Source organism: Melozone crissalis, unplaced genomic scaffold (genome assembly GCF_028551555.1).
Source record: "Melozone crissalis strain CALT ecotype California unplaced genomic scaffold, PUWL_Pcris_2 ptg000045l_1, whole genome shotgun sequence".
Classification (NCBI taxonomy): domain Eukaryota; kingdom Metazoa; phylum Chordata; class Aves; order Passeriformes; family Passerellidae; genus Melozone; species Melozone crissalis.
In genome coordinates this window covers 17,810,182-17,831,802 of record NW_026535823.1, presented here as the reverse complement: position 1 = coordinate 17,831,802, position 21,621 = coordinate 17,810,182, and the positions used below count along the sequence as shown (strand labels likewise).

The 21,621-nt window shown below is 36.7% G+C and overlaps 1 protein-coding gene across 1 annotated transcript in view; it reads left to right on the top strand.

Moving 5' to 3' along the window:
* The window catches only part of PKN2 (protein kinase N2), a 54,701-nt gene that overhangs the window by 8,333 nt on the left and 24,747 nt on the right, over window positions 1-21,621 (top strand). Inside the window, exon 2 of the mRNA XM_054286305.1 lies at window positions 15,516-15,816. Within this exon, the coding sequence (XP_054142280.1) occupies window positions 15,516-15,816 (301 nt within the window). The remainder of the gene's footprint in view (window positions 1-15,515; window positions 15,817-21,621) is intronic.

Sequence of the window (21,621 nt, the reverse complement as noted above, 5' to 3'; positions counted from 1 at the left end):
AGTCTGTTGCTCAAAGAAAGTGTCAGACTCTGTCAGCTGGTACCACTGCTGAAAGTGAGCATGTGCCATATTATGTTGCTATACATTTGCACAGGCAGCTGTATGGTGAACAGATTTTGTTGGGTTGTTTTGGTGGGATTTTTTCACCTCTAGATTAGTTTTCAGCCAGATCAGGTTCAAAATTGCAGTTCACTGTGTGGCCATATAAAAGTTTGTACTGCATATATCAGTGAGTGGTCTGGAACAGGAACAAACTGTTAGGGGAGGTCAGGACTGCTTGTTCTTTAGGATGCTTTTTATTGCCTGCAGTGGTGGTTCATGCAGTAAAATGTTTATGGGAATACAGATTCACAGCTAAGGACTGTGTGGAGTCCAATTCTGCTGCAGGTGAATATGCTGATAATGAGCAGTCCAAGACTGTCTGTGGCAATTCTCTTCTAGCTTGACGTTCTTCAAGCAGAAAGTCTCACAATATGCCTGTGACAGTGAAAACCTGTTTGTCTGAAAAGGCATTAAAAATAGAATTGGTTTGGACATCATGCATGGATGGAAGATATAGTTACATTTAGTTTGATGTTGAAGGCTGAGAACAGTGGTAAGGCTTGGTAGCAGTACGAGGCCAGTTTAGGGCTATAAGCCCAAGTTTATTAGCTAACTTTTAGAAGTGCTAAGTCTGCTGTTAAACCTTTTATGCACCCAATGCAAGAAGAAATTTTGTAGAATCTTGAGTATTTTTGTTATTTCTCTAACTGAAGTGGAAGAAAAAGTGTGTACAATTGAAATGGATGGGATTGAATTTTGGAGTGAAGACAAAGTACTGTGCAAGTAATACTAGAAATGTACTGCCCATAAAGGTAATGAAGAGACTGAGGTATTATATACAGCTTGGTATGAATACATTTGTCAGTTAATGAGTAGCTCGATAAGTGTGAGACATTTGAATATTCAGTAGGGAAATAAATCCCCTACAGTGATGAGTTGAATGTTTGCAATAGGAAAATATCTCTGAATGGTCACATGAGCATCAATTAAAGCACCACTTAGAGGACTTTGAACTACTGTGTACAAGATTGATTCTGTGTTTCAGAGGTCTAGCCAAATTTGGGGGAGAAAAGGCCTAAAAATCTGGTACAGAAGTAAGAAGTTTGAGATAACAAAGTGATTGTATGTTTTCAATGTTCCTGTGTTGAATTAATTCCAAAATTATAAATTCTTATTCTCCTTGTACTTGCAAACCCTGAATGTATTTTTTTGTATTTGTGCTGTTGAGGTGAAAGATTATGTTTAAAATAAACAAGGAGATTGGTTTGGGTGATTCCAGGTGTTCCAGAGCTCTCTAGTAACAACAAGCTGATTTCTGTAATGTAGGCTAGAAACTTTATGCCAGTCCTTAGAGAAATGGAAAAAAACTTGCTTGGTTCTGTTTTTCTACCTTTCTTCTTTTCTGCAGGAAGAGGAACATAACCACTTCCTTTTATGATAGATTTTAGGACTTGCCCTATTTGCATCACTGAGCTTACTAGATATGAGATTGAAGTTTCTTTTTCATCATTGTAATACATGTTATCACTTGGATTTTTGAGTAACATAAGCCCAAAAGCATCCAAATCTATTGCTGAGAATTTAGAAGGAATGCAAATTGACTGTGTGGCTTGTTGCTTTTTACAAGCACAATATGTAAAACCATCCACTGCTTTTCAACTCCATATGTTTATTTATATGGGAAGACACTGCAAAACAATGAAATGGAATATGTTTTAAGAAGATGTTTCCTTTATAGATGGATCTGCTTGTGGCATGACAAGATTCTTTCTTTCCTAATACTCAAATTGTGGAAGCTAAAATTATAAGATAAATTATGACAAGGAAGTGTCAGCTTTTCTGACAAGTGTTATTAACCTCTGCAGTTGTAAGGGTGTGTGCTGCCTGCAACCCATCCAGAGCATGTCGGGAATTCCATGGGCACAATCGGATGGGGACACCCAATAGAGTAAAGCAGATTCTAGCAAAAGGTTACAGAAGCCAAAGTCAAAGTTTCAGAGACTTGTATGGAAAAATACATAAACAAGCATACAGATGTACAGAAGATTTAAAATCGGCAAGGACTTTTTGTAGACATATTCTAAACTTAGTGACAGCAGTAGAAAAGTAAAAGTACTGTAAATCGTACATGCCTGACTACTCATGTAGCATTCTTGAACTGCTGCCCATTTGGGACTCAGCAATCTCCTTTAATGGAAGCATGTTTTCTTCAATATTTGAGTTTGTTTGTTGCTTATTTATAAGCTCATATGAAGCCGTTGTTTTAGGCTGAAAATGCCTGGATGTCAAAAGTTATGAGCTGCAAATTATAATATCCATAACTAGGGGTCCTCAGAAAGATTATTTAAATTTTGTTATTGAAACTTAACTCATTATTGAGAGAGTTTTCTTCACGTTGCTATGATTTGCATCTTTGGTTTCCCAAGAGGTGAGAACATGACATTTTGAAAATTAAAGCAGACAGTGCTTCAATATTAGAAAAACATAATTTCTATCAGAGGGTTTTTTAATTCTACTCTACTTCTTTATTCAGGCAAGTTAGTGTAAGTCAAACTAAGTATTTTTCTGTAGGGTGAAAAATTTAGTTTTAACTATTCATTTTTATCAAACTGGTTCATATATGATTCCTCAGCATATAAGCAAGACACTTCACAAAGGAACATCTTGATCTGACTTTTTTCCTTTTCATTTTGTATGCACATTTTTCAAATAAAATATTAATCTGTGGCAAAGTACATGGCATTTATCAGCAGTCAATTTTTTGGTTTGGGGGCAACTTCCTTTCTTGAATTCTGCCTTTACTTGTAACATGCTACATAATGCTGAAACAAATTGAAATTGTAAATTTAATTGCTTTAGAAATTGGTCTTTATCTGTATTAGGATTCTGCACAAGACAGCAAGTGAATATATTCTCAAGTTTTAATTAAATTAATTCTAACAGGTTTTTTTTTAAAATCCTTAGAAAATTCTTAAGTGCAGGAGGGGTATCCAGTATCATCATCTATTTTTCAGGTTAGCAGCCAGACTAACTAATTTGACGTGTTTCTTTTTGGTGGCAGTAACTCAGTGACACTGTCAGGGCAGTAGTTTCTGTGAAATGGAAATTGATTTCTTTAACTCCAGTGACATTCTTGAACTAGATGATGTTGGATATGAAAGAAAAGCAAGGGAGATCTAAGTTCTGCTAATGATCTCCCATTTTTGCAAATTTTTATTTCTTTCTACAATAGACTATACTGTTTTATGAGCTCAAAGGTAGCATTTCCTTTCTTTAGCATTTGCCTTCCTTCCCATCTGCTACTTTAATTAATTTAGTGTCAATTTAAGGTTTATACAGTATTTGAAGTAAACAGATTTTTAAAACTTAACTACAGGCATTCATAGATGTTTCTTTACTGCAATGAATATACTTAGTACAGAGTGAAATACAACTGCTGGGAATTCCTGGAAACCTGAGATACAAAGGCAGTGAGCATGTTAGTGGCATATACTGGCAATGAACAGAGCTGCCTCTTCCTCACTCAGGGTTAGCTGGCTGTGGTTGTGGCACCTTCAGAAAATGGGGAGGACCTGTGCCTAGGCAGAAGCATTGGCTGCTGCACCCCAGAACGTTCATAATAATGCTGGTTCATTGTGTCCTGGCTGGGTAAAGCAGTGCAAAGGGCATGAAAAAGAAACCAGTAATGCTCAGAGAGGTCAGAGATGTTTAGAGTTGAGAGGATGGTAGCCTGACCTAAATATAGTATCTTAGCTTAATTTGGAAAATGGTGTATACAGATTGGGACTGTACTTTAATTTTGTAGTTAAAATTCTTTTTTTTTATTGCAGAGACTGATTTTTATTTTTCTCTTGTGACTCTTGACGTCTTTAATACAATACTTGAGAGAGCATCAAAAAAACACACCCCACCCACTCAGAATCAGCCCCTTCCAAGTGCAGTTAGAAAATAGCCACAACCACATAACACTTACATCTCAGAATATGAAAATCTCTTTCATCAAGTAGGAGTCATCTTCCTGCTGGTATTTTTCAGTCAGAAGTTAATTTGTGTATTTTTGTCTCCTAAAGATGACATGCTTTAGATTAGACAGGTCATTATAGAGGAATACATTGTAGATACTCTGGGGAATGCAGCAGGTTAACCATAAATAGCTTCTGATTGCAGTAGTTTCTTTCCTTAGCTTAAGGCAGTTCTTCATGAAGGTTTTGCTCAATGTCATATCTAGAGTATTTTTTGGTAGTTCTTAGTTATTAATAAAGCAGAATATTCTACTTTTGCTTAATGGATTTTTCATGCTACAGTTTCTAGTTTTCTGCAGAGAAAAATCTGAAGATTTTTCTCAGGCTGCTAACTGAAATGCTCCTGAACTGGAATGAAGTGGAAAACTTTTAGTCTTGAAGAAAAATGCCTCAAAAGTGATGAGCATACCAAAATCAGATTCACATTAGCAACAAGTATTTCTAGGATGTTTTTTGAAATTGTGTATATAAAAACTGCTGTTTATATGTGCCCTGTAAAATAGGGTGAGGCTTTCAGTGTTAAAAAATTGATCAATTTAGGATAAACATGTTACATACCACATTCAAGGTTCCATTCATATGATTGTGGCTGGAAGACACACAGACTGCATATGTAAACTTACCTACTCTGAAAAGGGAGGAGTATTGAGATCACTAACAAGTATGTCTTGTGCATTTTCTGAATACTCAGCAGTATAAAAAACAACTAATCTAGTGCACTTGTAAGGTGAGACCTTTTTACCATTGTTATGTATACATGGGTTCATGGGATATCCTTTAAGATTTAGTTTTATATGTATGTCTATACATGATGCACTGAAAAACTGTTGTTTTGTTCTGGTTTATTTCTGTTATGTTACAGGTCTCGTTGGTGCATCGGTTATTCTGAAACCACTGCTTCCCATTTTCTATTTAACTGATATTGAGCTGTGCTGGTAGCAAGAGCTAGGTGGAGAGGAGTCCTATGCAAGTGTGTGTGCAAAACAGGAAACAGCTTACTTGGGAGATGGTGCTGAGGTTAAGCATAAAGAGTAAAATTTGTTCAATATGCAGTAAGAAATCCCTTGCTAAAATCCTAGGCTTTTATTCTACACTTTTCACTGTAAACTTCATATGTAAGTCATATGTTCATTTTAGGTCATAAAAAAGTAGATTTACTTAGAGTATTTATTACAGTCAGTGGAGAATCAGGGCTCCTAAAAACTAAGAAAATGTAGAAAGGTTTTACAATCAAAGCTTTAGGCATATTTGTATTTAGAAATGTACTGAGAATTTTTTGCAATCCATGTAGGAAGTGAATTCACCTGCCTCTTTTTCATTGCTTTTGCATATAAAACAGTTCAGTCAGGCAATTTTCTTTTGGCTTCTGTTGCAGGTTAAGACAGGATACTATTTCTTCATTATTCTGTAATGCCTAGGGAATTCTTAAATAGAAAATGGACATTAAGAGCCAGTGAGAATCTTTCTACCATATTGTAAGGGTCAGAGGAAGAAGGATTGCAAAAACACTATTTAAATGTATCACAATGTGCATCAGTGATGCTCTGTAGAAGTCTCAGACAAATGGAACATGAAGTAATGCTTCTATAAATAACCCTGTGTTCATACGTAAACTCTTACTGGAAGAGCATGGAATGAGGTGCCTGCATCTCTACAAGTGGAATTTTGGGTGTGGCAGTCCCAGTAGGGAAAAGTGATCTTTTCTACTGACCACCTGTAAAAGACGAGGAAAGGATTTAAGAAGACTTTCCAATTCTCCTTTTACTGGTGGAGGTGAAAGCAGGAGCAGGATTTCCAGCTGGTTGGAGTGTAGGCTGGGAACTTGAGTAACTTCAGATAAAACAACCCAAGCTACTGTGAGAGGGTTCTCAGTCCTAGGGTAGGAAGACACAGATCCTTAATATAAATACAAGCATACATCCCTTTCCTGTATAACAGACTCAGCTACCAAGCTGGGAAACCCATAAGCTCTGCTGAAGCTGCTGTTGCACACAGTCCTAGAAAGCAAAAAATCTGGTTCCTTCACCAGGATCTAGTATTTAGCCATTTGGCCTCTTGCCTTATAAAACAGATGTTAGTATTATCTCTGATATGTATTGCTGCATTTATAATGTACAAAATAGTTGGCTGCTAAAGATGATGGCTTAATTAGAGTGGAATGTAGACTCTCAACTCTTCCATTAGTTTTGAAATGGCTAAAAATAGCTCCTGTAGAGCATAGTAAAGTAAAATGTAGACTAACATATCAGTTGTTTGTGCTGAAAGTTGGAATTGCCAGAAACAAAGAAATTTGAGGGTTTTTCTTTTCAATTGCTAGTTATCCATCTCAGAAATTGAGATTTTCATACAGAGACCCCTTTATTGTACTTTTCAGATTAAAGAAATTGTGTATTGGTCTTCAGCAATGTCCTGATGCTTGCATGTGTTATTGAGAAATTCCTTTTTATTGTGAGGATTTGTTTTGCATCATTTCAGTGTTTAAGATTTTTAACCTGCACTGAAAGACCACAGAAGTTCCAGCTGTAATGATTTGTTTCTGTAGTAAGACATTTTAGCTTTCTTCCCTTGCAGTTTAGTTAAAGTGTGTTACATTGAAGTCCCACCACTTAACAGATGTGGGAACAGCTGATACTGTGATTTGTGGATGAGCAGAATGCTCAATCTGTTGCATTACCTGAGATAGATAATAATACCTTTTTAGTGGCAGCTATTATCTAATTCATTTTTCATTCATAATATACAAGAAAAATACCTTACCACTTGGGATAGGACCTGATTGTCATTAAGCATTAATAAATTAGGGTTTGGGTTCTTTGAGGTTTTATTTTTGTATTTCTGCCTAGTAACTAAAACTCCTTCACAAGCAGAAGTTTACCCACACATTTTTATCTTAATGTTAACATTACAGCTGTTAAAAATATATGGTTGCAATGGTAACTTCTCTTTAAAGTAAGCATATTTTTGGATGCATGCCCACCAAATTATCACCTTTATACAGTGTGCATTGAGTTTGAGGAGGAGTTATCAAAGTCATAAGACATGATTTTGACTCATGTCTGTTGACTTGACCTTTTAACCTTTGAAAATCTCTTCTACCCAATTAAATACCACATCCTGTAGTTTGGATAATGTAGTGACATTATTTTTTCAAACATCTTGAGCTACATGTATAATATTACTCTGCTCTGAATGTTAGACAAAAACAGGTAAATGTTTTGAATGAAAAAAATGCAATAAACGTATTTATATTGGGGTTACCTGGAACAAAATTAAGCTAACTTTCAGTAGCAGCAGAAATTTTTGAGTTTAGGTGTTTGCTTTAACATGCACTTCAGCAGATCCCTTACTGGTTGTGGTGGAAGCAGCATGGGGAAGAGGGAGAGTGTTTCTCCCTGGTGGACTGATTAGTTTCTGTATTACTTATACTTAGAGGCAAATTCACCACACAATATTTGCGTGACCTTACCTTTATCTGAAATAGTTCTGTTTCCTGAGTAACTTATGTTATACTTCAAGCACTTCAAAGCATTATAACAACTGCTTGCACCAAACTTGAGTTTAATGTAACAGAGAGATCAGTCAAGTCAAATGGAGACAAATCTTGTGATAAGAATTTCTCTCAAGCCCCCTTCCTTCTTTCAGTCTCTGGCAGTAATTCAAAATGAGTGTATGAATTTCTGAAAGAAATGGATACCATGGATACCCCTATGTAGGGTTTGCCAAGTGTATTAAAATACACTGTATTTTAAATACATGCTGTATATATTCAAGAAATCAATTTAGGCCATTAGGATGAAGTTGTTCATTTATCTATATAATACAGAAAACTGCAGGTGTTCTCATGAAAACAACCCCTGCAATTCTTATGGGATTTTTGAAAGTGTATAAAGTAACAAGAAAAGAAAAAAACCACAAAATTCAAAAATACCTAAGTCCCTCACAATACATAGTTTTGCTATCAGTTTTAAAATGTAAGGGGGTTTTATTTTTAAGAAGCCTCAAGCTGTCAAACACACATAAGAATGCTCATTTCTCTGCTATTTACTAGTTATATTTTCATACATTTACTTCAGATTTTTATGGGATCTAAAGATTCTTTCCACCAAGACATTTCTCAAAAGAACACTAAATTTTTTAGTTCAAATTTAGAAAATGCAAAACAAGTTTGTGCATGAAATTCCTGTGTTGGCAGTAGGAGGTAGGACACAGATACCTGTTTTTGCTGCCCAGTCCAGTGCAGTAAGTGTACAACCCCAGGATCTGTGGCTGGGGACTCAGTCTTGCAATATTTTGTGCTCCTGTGAGCTTGCCTCTCTTTCATTTGTTCAACTGTCACTTAATCCACCTGATTTTCTTATCTTTTAAAGGGGAGTGTATATATTTACCACATTATTAATATATGATAATGTTACAGGCATTAGATGAGAAATTATCATTTCAGTGCTTTGATTGCCTGCATCTTGGTGAGGCTGCATTTCAGGGGAATTACTTCAGTCTTCTTGGCACAGTTCTATGATACATCATTATTGGTGATATTTTCAGCATGCACTATGGTATTAACATTTCATAAAATCTTGTTCCCTGTACCTTGAAAGGGACTGTTTGTATTTTGGCATTTAATAGAGCTTCACCTACCATATGTGGTCTGCTTGAAACCATACTATTTACATAAAAAGCAATTTTCTTCTGACTATGTTATTCTCATATGTGATGAGAAGCTAAATGAAAACTAAGCAAAGTCTCATAGAGAATGGAGAAGTGGCATTATTATAGCCATAATTTCATATCCTGATCTTCTTGGGCACATGTTAATAAAGGTTGTGACAGCAGTCCCTATTGATGGGAACTAGGATTTTGCTGTTTCTTTTGCACATCTGAAACTACAGAGGGGAAGTTTTGTTTCCACTGTACTGGGCTCTATTGGAATTTTTTGGCTTGGAGTCGGAACTTCAAGTTAGAGATAAAAGTTTGGAAACCGCTGAAGTGTTTGTACCACGCCTGTTGCCAGAATATGTGGTCATGCTTCTTGGATACTGTTGCCATTTGCTGGCCTCCCATTTGAGGGCTCATCACCTGTGTTGTGCCATAGCCTCCATCAAGCTTTTTGATTGTGAGGAACTGTGTGAAGTCATTGACATATGACACATGAAGTCATACGGCATTGAAAGAAAATCTTCAGTGTGAAGTGTGAAGATTTTCAGTGTGAAGATTTTCTTTCAATGTCATATTTCCTTGGAAGCCTCCTTGCAGGTTCTTCTTGTGTGAAACTATCAGGAGCTCCTGCAACAAGAAGCAGCTGAAGGCAACATTTCTTAAAATGTTTGCTTTCCCTTCTGTAGCAAAGTCTCTCTCTCTAATGCCCCTTTCTCTCATTAGTGTTGGCACAGCTCTGCATGGACACAGCTTCTGGTTCTGTAAGCAAGTCTTTACTGCAGTTAGAGCACCTTTGGGTGCCATGCTTTTTGTGTTAGAAAATTCTGGCTGAATCAGGGATTTTTGATGGCTGGAATGGTGGATGATAGCAAGGACTCCCCAGGGAATTTTATTACCTGTTTAGATGAGATGTTTTGGCTGAGTCAGGTCACACAGGTTTTCATTCAGGAGCTGTAGGACCAACTGCTGCAGCCCAGCACCTATTGTGTGAGTGAAAACAACATTTCCATTAAAATATTCATCAGGACAGCAGTTCAAACTGGGAGAGCATAGCAGAGGTGACCAGCTGATTGAGGACCTCCCTATTTAAGGAACACATTTTTCCTTTTTTTAAAATCAATTCATCTCTTACAGATGCAGTTGGGCACTCGCTGTTTGTGCACAGGAATTGAACCCCATTTAATCATTGTCCTACTTGAATTCATCCATGTATAATATAGTGGACTGTGGATATTTCTGCCTTAAACAGCCTCTTGTTACAAAGCAGAAAGCTGTGACTTAGATTAAATTTAAATCCTGATTTGTGACATGTTAGCACAGCAAACTAATGCCAAAATCTATTAAGCCTCCAAGTTGGGGGTTTTTACAGTTCTTGACATTGGGTGAGTGCTGAGATCTTGGCCACAATCACATTTGCTTCTGAGTAGGAGGAAATAGCCCATGTAGTTCCAGTAATGCAGACAAGCCGTCACATCTGGTGTTATGAATGACTTCGGGGGGAAGGGAAGTTTGCAATTGATTAACATTGTTTGTAAAATAAAAGACTACTCTAGTCTTAGGAATTAGTGTAGAGAACTTTGGGAACCTTGGCAGTTAGCTCAGAAAAGCAGCTTTTTTTTCCTTTTTTTTTTCCTTAAAAATTATTCAGAAAATTATTATACTAAGATACCTAGTAGTTCCAAAACTGTACTTCTAGCTCTTCAAAATTAAATTACATTTTAATAAGCATTTTGTCTTTCTGGGTAATGATAACTTTTTTAATCATACATAAGATGAAAATCCTATTTTTATATAGCATTTTTTACTGTCAAACAGGTTTTTAATTGTCTCATTGTCTATTGAAATGATTGCTAAAATTCAAGAGCATATAAAAAGAAATGCTAATACTTTTAGGAAAAAATGTAAGCAGTTTTACTGGGAGTTTTGATATGGTCTGGTTTGTGATTTTTTCTAAATGCAGGTTTAGTGTGTGCTTGTAGCACATCAGTGTAAAAGGTAAATAATGTTGTGCATGAGCACTCATCATATGTTAAGTGTGGTTTGGTTTAAGACTCCACTTACCTTTCTATAACAACTTCTAACAGAAATGAGCCACTGAAATTCTTGCTCTAATCAATATTCTGTATAATGAATATATGGTATAGCACAGTCAAGTTGTACTGTGATCTTAGGAACAAGTCTTCAGGAGTTACTAATGCCCAGAGTTTTAGTGTTATCTTCTAAGAGGGAGCAGTTTGAGAATCTCATTTAGAATTCAAAACTTAAGCAGATTCCCTGCTATTTTCAGCTTCATGGTACTCTCTTCAGCAGTACCATTGCCACTGCTGTGCAGTTTGGATGTTTTATTCTTAAATAGGATTTTGGTGGTAAATGCAGTGTATCAAAGCACCTGCTTCACCAGTTGTTTGGTTCAGAATTGATCTGAAGCAAAAGTGCAAGCCCCACATGGTTTTCATAAACAGTATTACTACACTTTTTCACCACACCAGCCAGAATCAACTGTATTATTAAAAGACATGCTCAGACCACTACTCATTATTTTCAGCGACTATACTTAAAACATTTCCCAGAAGTACAGAAGTTGAAGGCTGGCATCTTGAATTAATCTATGTAAATAGATAGTCTTTGAGCCAGCAATCAAAGTGAGGTTAAGCCCTATGCCATGGGAAGTCTGCATAAATGGGCTCTTTTTTCCTTCTTTTTTTTTTTTTTTTTTTTAATCAAGCAGTAGTATCTTATGTGTGGTTGTTGATAGTTAATTGTGGTGAGCATATCTTGAGTTTCATTACACACTGAAATGTTTCAGTAATTTGCAGGGCTCAGAAACATGTATTTAGCAGAGAGGTGAGCAGTGCTGCCTCTCAGTGCTGTCTGTGCCTCCCACGGTGGGTGGGTGCTGCTGCTCAGGCCGAGAGCCAGGTCCCCAGCAGTTTGTGTGGCACAAGGGGAAAGGATGCAGTGCTGGGCTGTCCAGTACTGGCAGCACCCAGCAAAGACTGGCCCCTCTCTTTTAACCAGCACTCAAAACACTACAGAATTTAAAAAGAAACTGAGAATCAGTAACTGGCTGCCCGTTCTGTTGCCTTGGATTGTAAAGCAATGAGGCCTGTTCTCGCTTTTGCTAGCAGGAGTGGTTTAGTCATTATCTGTTTTAGAGCATTTCCACTCTTAAGATATTTTATGTTAAGAGGGAGAGTAAAGGAAAGAGTTGTACAAAAATTCATTGATAGCTTCTTGGTATACAGAATGTGAATGGTTTCTTGGTTTTGCACGCTGCCTGCTTGAGCACTGCAAAGGAAAGAACTTGGGCCTTGTCTCTAATTGTTGTTTCTTTTTACACTTAATTTTCAGGTTGAGTGGGCAGAGCACCTATAACCTAAAGGATGTGAGGTTTATCCTGGGAAGGAGTTTATCCAAATGAGAAAAATCATTTTTTGAAAGAATATTCAACTCTAAGCAGAGACTTGGTAGTAGGTTCTCATCTAACAAAACTGGAATATGCTGTATTTTAAGTAACTTCAATAAAAAAGTATAGTTTCAAGTTTGGCATTTGGGAGGTGCTTTTCTTAAAGAAAAATATCCTTCCTCATTTCTACTACTGACTTACTATTAGACGTTAACTATTAGACTGATTTAATTATCAGACATACTGTCTTGTGCCATTGTGGACATTATCTTCATCCTGAACTGGAACACTTTTGAGGCTGCTCATCTTTGCAGCATGAGGCTCTGTCTCAAAGCTTTGTTGCATCTCAGCAGCAAAGCACGTTGGTGCAGGGCCAGAGCAGCTTCCCTTGCAGAACACAGTGTTGCTCTGCCTTCACAGTGACCTTCAGGGGTCACTGAGTGCACAGGTGCCTCCTTGGAAGAATTTATTTCACAGTGACCTTTGTGCCAGGTGACACATCTGGATAACTAGGTGAGAATACTTCTTGCTCAAAAGTGTGATTAACTCTGGATGACAGGAGAGACAGAAGGAGTATCATCTGTGGCTTTTGGGGGGATTTACAAAAGAATGTTTAAGTGTACAGGCAGTGTGACCAGCTTGCAGTGTTAGCACCCACACTATTGAACTCTCCACTGTCTCAAAAGCAGATTGAAGAAGGCAAGTCTGTCCTGAAACCCTTAAATCCAGGGAGAAAAATGCTGCTGAGACTACTCAGGTTGAGGAGAACTTCAACTCAATTACTGCAAATTCCAAAGGCAAATTACTAATGATCATGGAGATTTAAGTTCATTGAAGGCTTACTAGGGACTCTGTCTGGAACAAGGGCTCCAAAAACCTTTTTATGGGAGAATGTAACAACATTCTAACAGATGGGGTATAGGGCTTGTAGAGGGATAAAAACCTCCCCTGTAACAAAATACATTATTGTTCCATGGATGAACAATTAACTGAAGTCTCTTTAGTAAACCCCAGTGAATAATATTTCTGAATTATTTAGATCTTAATTACATTGTTCTGTTTGAGAAGTGTACATTCTTGGCATAATTTTAGCAAACTTCAGGTGCTATTACAGCATTGAAAAAAAGGTTTTCTTTTGGGTTTTGGTGGTTTTGTTATTTGATTTGGGGTTTTTACATTTCTCATTTGTCTTTCTCCTATGAACTTTAAAAAGTATAATATCCTGCTTTAAGGAAGCATGTGATACATAAGTTTATTTCTAGAAAGCTTGCAGAACAGACATGAAAAATTGTGGTGGAAAAACAAATACTTTTTATTCACAATTGTTTTTAATATCTCTATCCTTAAAGCCTGACTAGTAGTATACTAATCTTGTCTTTTTTTGATGTCCTTAATTTTTATGTGTTAGAAAGACAGGGAAATTAAAGATCTTAATCTGATTTGGATATACTTACTACTTAAATAGTTTGCCATACAGTTGTTATATCAATTCAGTTTCAGTTTTCTCAAAACTAAACACTCAATTCATGGTGGATGGCTTCCTTTATTTCAAGAACCTTTGGACCAGTTGCTCATTGCCATTGATTATTCTATTTTATTTTTTTAAAATTGATTCTATTTTATGTGCCTATATATGGAAACAATGCCATGTACTTCCCAGTACAGCTATTAATAGCCTCTCCACATATGCATAATTATTTATTTTAATCTGCACTGACAGAAGAGAACTCACAAGTGTACTTAAAGTAAATTTGCATGGTTTTTTCCCTTTCATTTCTAACTCACTTTGCCATTTCTAAATTGCTTTCTTGTTCTCTCTTTTACTGATAGTCAAATTCTGTGGCAAGATGGTGGTTCGGACTACTTTGAATATTTAAGAATCTTTGAGTTGTTAACTTTTTGTACTAAAAGTAGAATCTGTGGGTAGACAGATTTTAATGAGAGACTCAGGGAACATGGGAAATTATAGTTGAGGACTAGTAGATTGGATCTTGCTTATGGAAGGCAGTATTGCTGGAATATGCAGGGATTGAAATAGTTTGACCAGCATTATCTGTTGACATGTAGGGTCCAGGCACAACCTTCGTGATACAAATTGTTTTGAAAACCAAGTTACTGTAGAGTGTCTGTAGTAGTTTTGTGTTCTGGACATTCTTCAGTTTATTAGCCTGGTGCTGTGCTCCATGAACTCCCTCCCAAAAGTTTTCTTCTGTTTACTGTGATGCTAACTGATTTTATGACAAAAACTTTCTACATTTTAATTATGCCATAAAATGCCTTTTGTTCACCCTGTTTTTCAGAAGTCAAGGCAACTTCATCATAGTGTTTAAGAAATTTTGGTGGAATTTTGATCTTTTGGGTAGTTACATGAAAATCAGGCCAGACATTTATTAAATAATTCTGAGTTAGGATGGGTTCAAATTCAAGTTCAGGAGAATCTTTCTTTGATCTTCACTCATTTACCTCTAGCTAGAATTTTTTGGGTAGGAGCTAATGTCTGCTCATTGTCTGGGGTTTGTGCATAAGGCACACAAATCTTGTTACATATGTAATTAATTGTACATGAACTTCATTGATGTAGGTTCTATAATGTGCCCTTGTGCTCCTACTTCTCAATGATATGTGAATGTAAAGTAGGCACAGTTATGACCCCCTGTGTACTGGGGCTCTGAAGACTTTTCATCCCCTGCTCCCTTACTACAACAACTCCTGTTCCATTATTGCAAATTTTTTTTTCATTTCAGCCTAGCTTGCCTGCACAAGAAAATAAGATTTGGGTTTTTTAATGATTATTACTTTTAAAAGAAATTAATTTTTATTTTGAAATAAAAAAAATCTTTACTTGAAGGATTAAAAAGACTTGGTAAATGTCTTTCCAGTAAAAGCTTGAGAAATCCTTATAGATATGCCAGTATTTCTTTAAACAACTGCAAATATCACTACTTTTTTAACAATCTTTAAAATGAACCTATTATAAAGAATATATAAAATTTCCCCATAGATTATAATTATTAGAAGTTAGTCTTCTTTCCTCTATCCATCTTGTCTATTAAAACACAAATTAAATCTATAAAATCACAAACATGACTCATTAGCTCTGAGGCATATAACTGCTAGGCAAGCAGCCATGACAAATACAAAAGTATTTAAATCTCTTGCTGTTAAAAATAGGCATAGTAAAGATGTCACTCAATTTAAAATAAATCTGTTGTAAAATGTAGCTCCAGTTAACATCATATCTTGTGATATTGTTGCTTTAGGTCAATGTGAGTGTAAGCTGAGGTTAGTGAGTGGCCTCACAGGGTTAACTTAGACCTGAGTGCTGGGCACTGTAAGTGTGTGTTGTCAGAAACAGTGTTGCCTGGTGATTATATTACTGTTTTTCTTCCTAGGGGGATGCCAAAGGCCTTGTAACCTCTGAGAATGTGAGCACTGGCCAGAAGTTGGACTTCTCAGATACAATGGTACAGCAGAAGCTGGATGAAATAAAGGACCAAATCAAGCGAGAAATAAGAAAAGAACTTAAAATCAAGGAGGGAGCAGAGAACCTCAGGAAGGTCACAACGGATAAAAAGAACTTGGCATATGTGGACAACATTTTGAAAAAATCGAATAAGAAATTGGAAGACTTGCATCATAAGTTACAGGAGCTAAATGCACACATTGTTGTAACAGATCTCGAAGATGTTGCAGGTACCACGCATTACTGTGAAATCACTTTTTCTTTGTAGCTGAGATAAGCTCTCCCCATTTCACTTGAAAAATTTGCTTTGTGAACGAGCAAATCTATAGCTGGTGAGCTTGTTACTTATGTATGTCTCTTTGTTTTGACTCACAAGTCAGTATCCAGTACCTTTGAGTTTAAAATTCCTTCCCAGGGAACAGTGTCTTTTATGGATTATGAGTTCTTCACTTTCAGTTCTTAGCATACTAAAATATTTTCTCAGTCACTGTAATGTTTCCTAGTAACTTTTCTCTGTGTGAAAGCAAATTTCATGAGCTCTTCCAGTGACTTTCTCTGAATTACACTGTAGACATCAGAATTGATGCACCATTTTATTCAATGCAGGAAAAATTACAACATTCATACTTAAAATTTTTGTTAGGTTTTGGTTTTTTAAACTTAACTTAGAAAATGTTGTTCAGTTGTGCTGTTATTTAACTTATCAAACATTTCTTACAGTGACAATTCTTACAATTTATTTATTCTCCAGCCTTTTCCACAGCAAAGCTACTATTTTAAAGACAATTTGAAATTGTTTTCACAGAATGGTTGTAGTTGATGGTTTTAATTAGTATTTTCTGTGGCATGGCAGCGAGTCAATACTAATTTTGAATGTATTTTTTAAAAATACCAGGATTGGTATTTTAAGATGGAATGTTGTGAAAGTAAACAGTCCTCTTTGAGCTTTGTGGAATGGCCTGGGAGATACTGCCAGCATGGTGATTTCACATTGCACAGACTCTTCTTGGCAAAATGTTAATAGTGTGCTCAAGCCATTGAAGATTCATGTGAAGTGAATGCCAAGCCTGAGGAAGCTTGGGCAGTGGAATAAAGGTCTGCAGCATCCTTGTGATGCAAGGTTGGTTACAGTGAGAATTTAGGAAATAGTGGTAGGTGATGTCTGCAGTTCATAGTCTGGCCCAGTGACACACTGCAGAGGTGTTCAGGTGGCCATGGTGGCCTGTGCTGGATTCTCTTTGGCATTTCATCTGTGTGAGGATACAAGAGGTGGAGCAGGGACACAGCTGGAACCAGTGAGGCTAAGTGGTTGCTGCAGCATGAAATGGAAATGAATGCAATCATGTATGCTTCCAGATAGCCACTGGGCTTTTGGTAGGCATGAAGCATTCTGTTCCATGTCAGCTAAAGTTTATGAAAATCTGCTTCAGTGTTGACAGGACTGTGACTTTTAAAGGAACAGGAAGAATGGAACAGAAAGAGAATTGTACACAAACTGTGTATAGACCAAATATTAAAAATCTGTGCAGATACAATTTGCAAAATTCATCTAGCAGTAGAACTTGAAAAGTGGATGAGCACAGAAATGCTCTTGTTGGAATGCTTCCTTCCAGTGTAGCATTTTTAAAAGCCTTATCATAATGAGTTAATGAGTAATATTGTCATTGTGCATGTCTTGGGAAATGCAGGAGGCATTCAAAGGACAGAAGATCATGGTTCATCTTATGTGCTTCTACATGCTTTTGATGTGTGCTAAACTTCTTAGGACTGTTTTTAAATCCCATTCTGTTCTAGGTGTTAGTGGTAGATAGATTGTACAGTCTTAATCATGGAAAGATGCAAGAAAAAACTTGAAAATTTGGTTGAGATCTTTATATTCTCTGTAAAGTATTGCATCAGGTATTCCCATGCAAGACCCATTTAAATAGACTATTTTGCATAATCTTCATGGGGGGGGGGGGGGAAAGTAATCTTTACTTCTGTTAATACCTCTTTTTAGATAAAGATTTGGAAGCACCCACCGTCTGAAGTTGAAGTGCTTGAGTTTTTGTAATGTTTGCCTTGTATTTTAAGTGCTTGTCTCCTTCCTCATTCATGGGCAGTAGTACATGGAGGGGGAGCACTCTCAGTAAATGTTGTCTGTCTTGAGACAAATGGCTGCAAGTCATTTTGGTGATAATTTTGATTTTTAATACTGAAGCCTTAGGCTTGACTTAAGGTATTGGTGAGCTTGACCTTCACAAAATAAAGTTGGTAACATAAAAGTTATGACATGCCAACTGTGTGTGCATGTGGATATGTGTGTACACACACACACACATGGTATTGAGGAAGTACAGAGATACATAACCCTAAAGGTGACTGCATCTGACATCAGATACCTCAGTGGACAGGTCACAGATACCTCACTTGGGCAATCCTTGCTTTTGCTAAAATAGGCAGTGAATTTAATAAGTATTCACTGGTCAATATGGGAGCTCCCCAAAAAGTGCACTGAATAAAGAGATTATCTTTATTCAGTGTTACTGCTTTTCACTTTAGCTTGTGTTTGACCTTCTTCTGGTCACTTAGTAACAAGTTATATAAAAGAGGTGGAAATATATGGGAAATTTTTAGACTGTGCAGATCATGAATGCTGAAAATAAGGTAAAGAAGGTTCAAGAGCTGTATGAGTCAAGGCCTGTCTTCTCTTTGTGTACTTTAATACATTTCAGTATTAAAGCCCTGTGTTTTTCCCTGTGTGTCAGAACATACTGGGTAGTTTTTTTCAGGTTCTAAAGTCAGGATTGAGATTCACTGAACTGATCTCTTTGACTTGTCAGGCCTGAACTGTAAAGATTTTTTTGACTTTTTTGTTGACTGGTTGAAAGGCCATTTTGGTAACTTAGAACAGTCATTTAATCTTCTTGTGTTCCTGTATCTGAAAAGTGGGTGTGAACATATATTTGTGAAGTGCTCCCAATATAGAGCTGAGAAATGCTACACAGGCAGTTGTGGTTCTTTCTGTTGCTTATGGTATCAAGCAGTAACTTGTATTACTTTTTAACAAGCCACTAATTTTTAGTGTAACTGCTTTGTAATCAGCACAGTGCAATCAATACATGTTGAAATCATTAAATACAGTGTTAACAAATCTACTGTAGAAAAATCTGTTTTAATAACATTCTATTCCAAGCAAGTTTAGCTGTTTTTGTGGTAGTTTGCCTAGAGCTGAAAGATCCCAATTATTTGAAGAATTGGTACTAAACTTTAACCAGAAAGTGCAATTTGCCAAACAGCTTTATTAGAGCATGTGAGGGTAGATTTGACAGTGGGTATGTGATTCAGAAACAACTTTTAGCACAACATAGGTGTACTTTACCTTATAGGGATTGCTGATGAATCTAAGTTTGTTTTAGAAGTGGGACTTTGTACCCAAGTCTGCCCTTGTTGTGCAGTGTATTAGTCATGCAAGGATGTGGAATTCTAAAATTTGTAGGTCAACACTTAAAAGTGAAGCAGAATCCAGCAACATAAAAAGAGTAGGACAAGCATAGCAACCATTATTGCTGCAAGTCTGAGAGATGTAATGTGTCCCATGGGGATGATTACTTCTGTTTCAGAGATGAAGAAATGTTGTGTCTAGAAAACACTTCTATACAACAGCAAACACTGAATTGGTGGATTTGTGTTTGTGTCAAAAGCAGCAGTACAGATTGTGGTCTCTAATATGACTCAGGGAGGTGTAAGACTGAAATAGCTTACCTACAGCAAGTTACAGATTTAATTAGACATGTAGCTAATACATAGAGAACCTATAAATTGGCAAATTGGTCTGTTTCATAGACCTGAAGTTAAGGGGAATAAAGAAGTGTAATGATAGGAAAACCTTTGAGTGAATTGATAAAACTGGATAAAATATGGACAAAACTAACTCAAAGACAAGTTAGTGCCTTTTCTTCCATCCTCCTAACTGACATGGAAGCTATCCACTTTACATCAAACTTGTCTGTAGGCATTGCAAAGAAAATAAATTATTTTTAAAATAATATGATTAGCTGGCTCTTTGGGGGATTTCTTTGTCCTTACAAATGACTAGGTTAATCTGTTGGACACCAAAGTGTCCACATAAGACCAATTACTGGAAACTGGTGGAGGTAGCAACCAAACTGATAATAGGTAGTGACTTTTTAGATAGCAGACTCCACCTACAAACTCATATCCATTGGAATTTCAGATAACTTTGGGAGCCTTAATAGAATAATATTATCTATGCAATTTGAAAGAATCTCATGTCACTTTTTTAGTAGTTAAAATTAGCTGCTACCTAGTGGAAATTCAGCTCAACTTCAGAAGTTTCCAGGAGGTCAGCACTGGATGTTTTTAGAGTGCAGAATGTCCCCTGCTGCCTTGGACCTACTGATGACTTAGTTCCAGTGCTGATCCAACCTTCTGACTCCCTGAGAAAAGCCTGACAATGCATCTTCCTTCCTCCCTTCAGCAATGCCTAAATGCATTGCAGGTATTTGTGTGGGGTATGACACTGAGGAGGCTAACTGCAATTAAATATCCTCAAATAAGATTAAAATTAACTATTTACCAAAGGTACTTGCCGCTAATTGAGTACTTAAGCAGCAAGCTGCAGTACCATCTGGGAACCCAAATTCAGAAAGTTATGTGGGATCCTCGATTTCACACTGAGCTTACTGAAGAAATACTATATGTAGCATCTGGGGAGGAGATCCCAAAAGAATGAGCAGCAGTCTCAGAAGAGTTGAGTTATGTAACTGCTCTTTATAAATATAACTTAGATATACCCAGTGATGGGTAAAAGGCAATTTAAAAAGCAAGAAGTTTTTGCTGGTGAGCACTGTACAAACTCAAACTGAAAAGGTTTTCAGAAGAGCAAAGATCACGGTTCACATGAGCATTTCAGACTGAAAACTGCAATTGTCCTCATATAATCCAAATATTAAATAAAAAGTCATCTCTATTACCTTTTTTCAAGTCTGGTGAGTATATTTTTATGAAAACAGGGTCTTTTAGATGCTAGGGAAGTAGCACTGTAGCTCTTCCAGCAGCCTGCATGTGTGGTGACAAGTTGCACAAAACTCACTGGTGTTAAGCAACAACATTCATAGTTGTTGAGCATAATAAGATGCCTATTTGCTTGAAGTTGAGTTCACTTGAAATGCATCTGTTGCTTCACTCTATACTCACTGTCAAGAACAATATCTGGGTCTGGGAGCCCGAACCTGTACCCCAGCAAAGCCCTTGCTGTCCTATGCAAAGCTGTACTTGAATGTATCCAAAATGGCAAGTCTTGTACTGCCCTTATTAACCAACAAATGGGGCAACCTGGAAAATCTCTTCTGTTCCCCAGTCCCTACTTTGAGTGAAATATCAATTTGGTATTAGTACTTAACTCTTGTATAACTTTAGGAGTATACATAAATTCCATCGATTGCAATTACCTGGATGAATTTATTACTTATTTGTACTATGAAGATAACTAAATGCTCTCAGAGGAGATATGACCCCCTCTGTAAAGTGCTTTACATAAATAAATCTGAGATAACTAGCCATGCAAAGTCATTACAACCTTCCAGAACAAAGAGAAAAGGAAACAGCTAATACAGATGTAGCTTGTAGTGTTGCTGCTGAGACTGTCAGTGCTTTCTGCAATAGAACCGGTTTGTCTGGCTGACTTAAAAATTAATCTGAATTCTATAAGAAGCTGCCTCGAGCTGCTTACTGAGTAGTAATGGGGAGATTGGTTGGGGGATGGTAGAAGGAGTCCCTTGGAAAGCATCTCTGAAAAACTATTGTTTGTTTTTTTTTTTAACATAATATATTAAGAAGCATGTTGTTCCAAATTTGGGAGTTTAGTGAGCAGCCATTATGCCTAAAGGCAAAAAATTACTTCTTCCTAGCAATTAGTCCCTATTGCACAAAAGTTTCCTTTGCTATTAGTTACTAACAAAGCACATAGTACAACAATTTTAACTAAGTAGTAGAGGGTAGGTTACACCCACAAGTACAGATCAGCTCTTGAG